This window comes from Pelodiscus sinensis, chromosome 4 (assembly GCF_052426305.1).
Source record: "Pelodiscus sinensis isolate ZL-2025 chromosome 4, ASM5242630v1, whole genome shotgun sequence".
Classification (NCBI taxonomy): Eukaryota; Metazoa; Chordata; order Testudines; family Trionychidae; genus Pelodiscus; species Pelodiscus sinensis.
The window spans coordinates 98,817,709-98,826,891 of NC_143055.1; the positions used below are offsets into that span (position 1 = coordinate 98,817,709).

A 9,183-nucleotide genomic window follows, 5' to 3' on the forward strand; every position below is an offset into this window, starting at 1 on the left:
CGGAATAGGGATGCAAAGCAGGCAAGTCAGAATAGGGAAATCCGCGGGGGATTTAAATATCCCCCGCGGGATTTAAATAAACATGGCCGCCGCTTGGGGAAAAGCCGGAAAAGAGCGTCTAGACTGGCACGATCCTCCGGAATAAAGCCCTTTTCCGGAGGATCTCTTATTCCTACTTCAAAGTAGGAATAAGAGATCCTCCGGAAAAGGGCTTTATTCCGGAGGATCGCGCCAGTCTAGACGCTCTTTTCCGGCTTTTCCCCAAGCCAGAAAAAAAGCGGCGGCCATGTTTATTTAAATCCCGCAGGGGATATTTAAATCCCCCGCGGATTTCCCTATTCTGACTTGCCTGCTTTGCATCCCTATTCCGTAATAGGGGCCAGTCTAGATGTAGCCATGAAGTAACAGAGGATCACATTTACAGTATTTTTTAAAATAACTGCTCCTGTTTTCTGACTGCCTTTTTAGTTAGCTAGGACTTCAATAAAAAAGCTTTTTTTCCTAGAAAATTCTTGGCCTACAAGGTCACATGCATCTCCCATTCCAAAAGAAGTACACAGAATAAGATTACAAACAGCAGCAGCAGTGATGTGTAAACCTAATAATATTTAATCCAAATGGTGTCAGCCATTACACTTATGATAGAAAAATGCTCATGAGTAGAAATTAGTTTTAGTTCCACCATTTACATTCTTTTTTCTATTGTGTTTTCACCCCAAGTGAGATTCACCTGAGATTTACTCAAAGTATTAGTTGGAGAAACTCATCTCCATTGTTATATGTTTTCCTGTTACAATTAATACCAATTCCATCTTGCCTTTGCTTACAATTTAAATGCAACTAAATGATAAAATGACTCTTGCCTGAGTCTTGATAATGAGGATTTGGTCTTTTGCCACAATGAAGCACTATAAAATACTGGCTGTAAAGCTCCATCCTTTGTTTTTGTTGAAAAGGAATAACCAGAAAAGCCACAAGGAAAACAGAAAGATTTTAATTGTATTTTATTTAGAGGGGGAACTATTGTCCAAACAGGTATATCAAGTACTTTTTTTCCCCCCAAGATTTGACAGCCTGTGTAGTATATATATTTTTTACAATAAGAAACATATGCCCTATTTATAAACAAGATTATGGTCTCTTCCTGGAAACGGTACCAAATCTAGTACTCTAGCCTGCAGTAGATGATACCCATGAGTAGTACTACACTTGTATCTGTGGTATGTAATACAAATTGACTTTATAGTGAAAGGCATATCCACATTCCCATTTTATATAAATTTTAAATGGATGAATGATTCCTACATTCCTGTCTTCTTTTAGCATAACCCCCGCCCCATAAAAAACACAGCTTTATGCAGTTTGCCAATACATGTTCACAATATAGATATTTTAAAGTTATATTACACTGATTATGAATTATTGGTAATGTACTTTTCACAAAATAATTGGTACAAAAATGAAAAAGAGGTATAAAGGTTGTGTAAATCTAAGTACACATTTATCTTTTGCCATATCATATTCAATGTAATTCTAAAATACCTACCTACCTCTTCAATAGCATATTTCATCCATAGATCGCTAAGCACTTTATAAAGGTCTAAAGTACCTTTTAAGATTTGGACAGAGAGTCCCAGATATAAATTGTCATGCCCAAGACTGCAATATAGGCCTTCAGCAGGTTTGTGTTTAATAAAAGTTGGAAATACAAACTTTTGGAGAGGTAATTTTATCATATGAAAACTACTCTCCCTTCTCACAAGAGACACAATTTGTCTTCCTTTTCCTACAAATTAAGTTAATTTTAACAAATAGAAAAAGGAAGGTAATGGCAATGGCTTGAGCAAGGCACAGTTCAAGCTTTCTCAGTAAACTTTTTCCAGTGCACCTCAATCTTAACTAGTAACACTTGTGATTCCACTTTTAACATATCTACTCTGTCTACAGATACCTCCCTGACTGCTATTGCTTCTAGGAGGACCTCTGAGCACACTTTCTAAATACAGTAAAACTCCGATGGTCCGGCATTCAGTGGTCTGGTACGTCTGATGGTCCGGCACCAACTGCAACCCGGGGGAGTGGGCGGTGGGAACGGGTAGATCCGTAGGTGACAGGCTGCTGCTGAAACTCACAAGGGAGGGGAGATGATCTCTTGTGAGTTTCAGCAGCAGCCTGTCACTTGCGGATCTACCCGTCCCCGGCCCCCTTAGGCAGTAGAGAGGAAAGGTAGATTGCGAGCCTGTTGCCAGGGCAGTGTAATTGATTAGAACTTCTTGAAACAGCTGCCTGCCTCTCCCTCCCTCTCTGGTTCTGCAGCTTGCAGGCTTTGCCTCCCTGCAGCAGGAGGGAGGGTTTGGCACACCCCTGCCCCCTCCCCCGCCGACCCCTACCTTCCTCTGCCCCCCCTCCTCCAGGCAGTAGAGAGGAAAGGTAGATTCAAAGCCTGTCAACTGTGGATCCAGCCGGAGTAAGTGTAACTGACTAAAACTTCCTGAATGCAGCTGCCTGCCTCTCGCCGCCTCTCCCCTTCCGCCGCTTGCAGGCTTTGCCTCCCTGCAACAGGAGGGAGGGTTCAGCACCCTGTGCAACACAGGTTAAGAAATAGGGAGAGAGGGGGTTAATGGAGAATGCATGGGAATAAACAGGCAGCATTGTTATAGTGAGACAGTGAGCTCATTTCCATTAGTAACCCACTCCACCTAGCAGCTTCATACTTCCCTCATGCATCAGTTTGATCTTGTCAGAGAAAAGATTGGGTGGATAACCAGATGCAAACTCCATTTCTAAGAAATTAAAAGCTAGGACTGCCTCAGTGTTTCTACAGCCATATGTTGAATTTTATTTGTAAATATCATTGCCAAAGCCCCTGAAGTTTGCTTTATAGCTGCAACAAACATTCCAGTGTACCTGCATGTTTTCCACCCACTGAGGTAGAGTCGCAAATAAAGCCTATCAAGTCCTATACAAATGTGAACTCACTGGATGTATGTGAATTTAATAACTGATTTCTCTTGGGACCTGTAATAATTTCAGCATCTGTTTGAAGCACTAATAGCACCAAGTCGAGAGCTCTGCGCCATGCCTCCACCTTGGATGTAACATTGTCATATATCTTTAGAGCCTCCTCCTGTTTAATTGAAAGATCAACATCATCCATGACCTTAATTCCTTTATTAAACTCTTTCAGAATATATGATGAAGGAGAACTACAGTCTGTAGCTTTTTTGAGATGATGGTCTATGAAAGTGCTTGCTTCAAACTCTGATTCATAACTAGCAGTGTTATACATGACTCTTGAAAGATACTGATGCCAACCACTTGCCAGAGCTTTAAGCACAACTGATTTATACTGTGTCAAAGATTTTGTCAACCAGCAAGATGACATGTGTAATTCTCCAGAAGGGTATTTATCGGCTTGCTTTAAAGATTGTTCTTCAAGCTTCTGAAGATGACTGAGGCACAACAGTTCAACAGCACCACCTCCAGGAAAAACTTTCTGATCAGTGAGAGCATGGTAGAGGCGATAAGCACAAGTCCAGAACTGATCTTCAGTAACTTGCATCTTTGAAGTTACTGTGCTACAAAGCACAGCTGTTACCAGATGTATTCCTTCAGCTTTTATACTGACTGGCACTTTGTTATCTAATTCCAATGTTTTCCAGAAGTCCACCCACACACCACTTCCCACATAATGACTATTTACTTGGGATAGGTATGTCACCAACTGCACTCCTATGCCCTTCTCAAAAGCATGAAGCACAGTGTCAGTTACTGGATTGATTATCAATATATTATTCAAGATGCATCTTTCCATTAAATTTTCACACACATTTCCTTTTACTAAAATTAAATTTACTTTTGATTGTATTAAAATATCTAATGCACAATTTATCCATATACTTTCTGAGCTACTTTCTTGTAAAGCTACACTTTCTGATATTGTGCTGACATTTGATGGCCTATTAAATCCCAAGTGACGATATTTTTCCCTTAGATCACCATCTATGAGAAGAATCTGAAGAGGTCTATCCCGAAGTTGCTTGGTAACAGTGGCTTTTTCTGGTGATACTAAAGTGATATAACCTGGGCACACACAAGAATAATTTTCAGACAGTCCTGGTAAACAGCATGTCACAACTTCTGCAATATTAAATTGAGAAGAACCTTTGCGTTCAGCTATTTGTTGCTGGCATCTGAAAATATCCTGTACCAATTTCATACTAGACTGATTCCCATGGCTAAGAGCCATAGCCAATTGTCCAAAATCATTAAATTCATAAGGACATGTTCCAGGCCTAATGGGAGCACTTCCAAAATTGTCTGTTTGGAGTGGACAATGGCTTTTTTCTGGAGTGTTAAAATATCTACTATGAGTTAATTTTGTTCTTTTGTTAAAGTTGGATGCAATCAAACTGCTTCCAAGAACTGCAGGCATAGTTTTATTGCCCACTGGTTCAACCAATGAGGGTGTAATATTGTCTGAAATGCATAGATGTGAATTCAAACATCTGTCATGAGGATCACAAGGGCTTGCTTGATGAGAATGAAGACTTTCTGGAAAACATTCTTCTTTAGATACAGGAATATCTTTAATAATATTCCCAAGAGGATTTAAAAAACTGTTAGAGCCAGTATTAGGAACTTTATTTTCAGTAATTTGGGACCCCAGACTCCTAGAACTGAAGTGAATGGGAACAGATTTGGGCCCTTTATATAAATCATGTACTGATAGCTGAAGACACTTGACTTTTTCACTGCAAGAGTTCAATCCTTCAGACATCACAGATACTACTAGTGATAGAGGAACATTTTGCTGAAGGCATTCAAGTACAGCATTGCTCCATGCACCAACAAGAAATAAGAGGGTAGTCATCCCAGTTTTATATTCTTTGTTCTGTGCCTGAATTGTTTCATTAAGAAGCTGTCCCACTGCACTAGTTAAATCCAAACTTTCAAGAAGTCTAACTGCAGAGCAAGTCAAAGCACTCTCACTAGTGCTTACATCTACAATAAATTTATATGATTTTACTGGTCCTAAAAGTGTTCTTCCTATTGATGCTAAAGATGAAAGCTGTTGAAGTCCAATGTGATGTCTTCTGTTCACATTTCTGAAAGCCATGATCTCCAATCAATATCTGTAAACAAAATATAAGTTTATTGCTTCTATTTTTACTTCACAAAAAAATGACCACTACAAAGTATATATTTAATAAAAATTAACTGACTATAGATTGGGTGAAGAAGTTTTATACTGCATGTATTTTATCTACTGCTGTGTTTGCTGTTCGGACTGTGTCATGTTGTCTTTGAATTCCTCCAGTGAATTCCCCTCCTGTATTATACAGTCAAGGTCAAGCTTCTAGTCCTCACATAATTTTGTCTTTACCAACTATTCATCCTCATCACCTTTCTATTCCATTAATGAGGCTGATTAGTAACACAAATATTTTTACAGGTTCACTTATATGTTTATTTAATGCAATGTCTTTGCAGGCTACAACAACCAGCCACAAGTATCATCCCTCTGAACTAGGGTTTACAGGAATCACTTAAGTTTGAACTGAAGAGAGAAATTTCTTTTAATTTACTTTGTAAAACTTAAATCAGTTTCAGGAGGATCACTGACTCGGAGAATAAATTTTATTCCACACATCTATAATTCTGATTATTTTTAAAGTGGGATTTTAAATAAGCAACTCATTTTAACTTTTGAAACTGAACAGATATTACTGTTCCCAAGTCTCCATCACAGCTTTCGGTTACAGCTATTGCCTATGTCTCTTTCTCACCCAGATTAAAATTCAAGTTTACAGCATTACCCAGGCACCATAAAAAGAAGATGGCTAATTTTGTGTATTTTAGAAAAGTGGTAAATAAATTGTGACAAACAAAATAAGAGTCTGGCCCTGCAACCTATGTTGGCCAGACTCTTATCAGACAACTGTGAGCAAAAGACCAAATCAATACAAGGATGGAAGATATCGAAGGAATGCCTGGCTGCTGTGGGAAGTGGTCAAAACCACATTTTACAGTAGGCCAGACTCTCAATCCAGACACACTGGTGAATGGAGTAAAACACAAAGATGGATTTTAAGTAGCGTGCTGCAACTACATTAATCTACTAGCTGTCTTGTCACCTATACTTTCATACACCAGACATGTTAAGTGTTTTTAATTAGAGTTGTGAATGGTCATCATCACCCTTACCTTACTGCAGGGGTGGGGAACCTTTCAGGGACCACTGACCCACAGAAAAATCAGCCAGGGGCTACACACAAGTGAAAAGCAAAAAACAAAAACAAACAAAAGCCCACCTCACTGATGTGGCCCCCAAATAAGAAGGAGAAAGACATTCCCCACATTTCCGTTGAACATTAGAGCCTAGAGGGGGGTTCAGCCTAGTAGATTTTGTATGCCCTCGGCTCATGGTGGGACACTAAGGGGCTGGAGCACCAGCACAGGCTCCCCAATGCTAAGGGGAGCCCTGAGCATCAGGGGCCAGATCCAGGCAAGCCAGGGGCTGGGCCTGAGGTTTCCCACCCCTGCCTTACTGATGGTGCTTACCGGTTGCAGTGATTAAACAGGATTTTACATCCCTACTTTCAATGCAGGAGTTAGAAGGTTCCTACCATGTAGACTACTAACTTAGAGCAGACACTTTCGGTTTACCCTTAGGATTCAAATCACTCTTCTGAATCCCATCAGTAATCCTAACATCCATAAGGGGGACAAAGATTACAAAATGGAGGGGACCTCAGCCCATGAATGCCACAGGGTCTACCACATCCCACCAGCACAAAGCCCAGGTCTTCTACTTTTGGGAAATGTTCATTTTAGCCTTTAAATGCATTGGAAAGAGGCTGCAAGGTGTAACCAACTAACATCCCTATTAACTTCCAGGGCTATGTCTACAAGTAAACTGCTGCAGCACTTCAGCATAAACACTCACTACAGTGAGGTTAATCCACCTCCCTGAAAGGCAGTGCTAGTTTGATGGAAGATTCCTTCTATTAACATAGCACTGACTACACTGGAGCTTAGGTTGGCTTTTTTACAGCCCTCAGCAACACAGCTGGGTTGACCTAACATTTTAGTGTAGACCTAGCTTCAATCCTAGCCCTATTTAACCTAACTACACCTCCAGGATGCTGAGAGGAAGGGGGGGGAGAGAAACCAATTTGGCCCCAATGGAAGAAAAAAACTTCTTCTTGCAAGCAACCAGTCAGACTTGCAACGTTCACAAGACATAGCTGTGAAAATATTCTTAGAAATAACAGTGTGGAACTGCGGAGCAAAAAGGCTCCATGTGGCCCAAGTTAAGTTTAAAATTCTGAAAGGGGGAAACAAGGAACCAATCAGCTCCCTTTCTCTCTTACACACCTCCCCGAGAAGTGGAGTAGCCATCCATTCAACATTCTACACTAGAAGCTAGGCTGACATAATTGGTTTGCTCAGCAATGAAGTTATTATACAATCACAAGCTGATAATGTAGACCAAGTCTGAAAAGACTGCATTCCTCTTCATTCAAATACATAATCAGGCCACTGTGTAACAATATACTTGGGTGACTAGCCCAAGATGCCCTCCGTATCACCACGACCGTGCTGGTATTTTTAGCATACATGTTTTGGTGGAGTTAGCATGGGTCTATATAGTTGCTCTGGGAAGGATGCTCCCAGAAACTGTGTAGACTAGGAATTTAAAGAGGTAACCGGGGCAGACCCCTGACTGCAGCATGGTGGACCCAGACTTCAGCCTGGCCAGGCCTGCTGCACAATGGGTGGGCATCTGCTCAACAACTAACCAGTTAAACATAGTGCTCAACTGGTTAACTGTTAAATGAAAGTTTACAGCCCTAGTGTAGACATACACCACAACATCCCTGAGCCACTAGCAAAAAAGGGGGACAGTCTATGCAGGAGCCACTTATGCATGGTGTATTCTTAAATCCTTAAAGTGACATAAAGAGGACACACAGTTTGTTGTAGAACTGTCTCCTCCCCCCGCTTTTTTTTAAATGAATGCCCAGAATCTGTAGTACAGTTTTGCATCAGAGATAGCAAATTCCACAGCAACTCAAAACTAGAGTAACTAGACAGCAAGTGTGAAAAATAAGGACACTTCTTTTCAGGGAAATTAGGGGGTGTTTAGTTGTCTATATAAATGAAAGCACTTAGTATCTGGATGGTCTCAGAAATGGCAGGACATCTAGTCATCTTATCTCTGAACATGCTGAGCCCTGAGGAGGTGCACAGGCATGAGATTGCCTCCAGTTCTCTTCACAAGCTCAGCCTGCACACAGCACGAGAGCCTTTCCATAAATTGTGGTGGCCAGTAACCCAGTCTCAGAAGCCTGCATATCTTTTCCGGAAAGAAGTGCCTGCAGTGGTGATAAACACACCAAAACAAGTGTGTGCACTTGATCTGTTTTAATCATGAAGCTTCAGGTGGTAGTCTGTACATCTGAAGAAGTGAGCTGTGCCCACCACAGCTCATGATACCATCTACATATTTTGTAGTTTTAATCATCAAAGACACTGAAGGAGCATCAAAGACACTGAAGGAGCATACCGGCAGGTGGTGATTAGGGACTAGAACAGACCCTGCTCATTAGCAGAGGCCTCCCCCAATCCACTAGACCAGAGGTTTTCTAACTCTGGGTCATGACTCGATACCAGGTCGGGCAATGTCAGGCAGTGGGTCTCATTGCTGCGGGGATCAGGTGACCAGTGCAAGTGCTAGGGCAGGTTATCTGCCTGTCCTGGCACCCCAGACTGCAGTGGGCCCCAGACCCCCTAAGTGGGGGGGGGGGGCGGAAGAGCGCACAGGACTCCGCGCACTACCCGGCCCCAGCGCCTCAGTGGAGAAGCAGGAAGCCTCAGCACCCTCCCCCCCGACCAGAAGTCACGCAACGTACGTCCCTCCCGGGTAAAACGCTCCGGCCGTTTCTCTCCCCCGGGCCCGGGCGCCCGCGCCCTGCTCTCACTACTGACCGCTCTCCGCCGCCCCCAGGCCGCTCGGGGGATCGGGGCGCTCTGCCTCCAGACAGGGGCCGCGCGCGCGGGGACCTCCGCCCGTCCCAGAGCGGAGCATGCGTAGAAGCTCGCGGCGACCGCCAAAACAGGGATTTGTTACCAAGGCAACGACGCCTGCGTTTGTAGCGTGTATCCAAGCCGACGGGT

At 42.4% G+C, this 9,183-nt stretch overlaps 1 protein-coding gene across 1 annotated transcript; it reads right to left on the reverse strand.

Moving 5' to 3' along the window:
- Positions 1-987: 987 nt before the first annotated feature.
- BBS12 (Bardet-Biedl syndrome 12) lies at positions 988-9,147 on the reverse strand. The gene is made up of 2 exons (XM_075929846.2): positions 8,995-9,147; positions 988-5,135 (listed from the first exon to the last, which is right to left on the reverse strand). The coding sequence occupies exon 2, from the start codon at positions 5,117-5,119 to the stop codon at positions 2,960-2,962; it is 2,160 nt and encodes a 719-aa protein (XP_075785961.2). The 5' UTR covers positions 5,120-5,135; positions 8,995-9,147; the 3' UTR covers positions 988-2,959.
- Between the last annotated feature and the right edge of the window lie 36 nt (positions 9,148-9,183).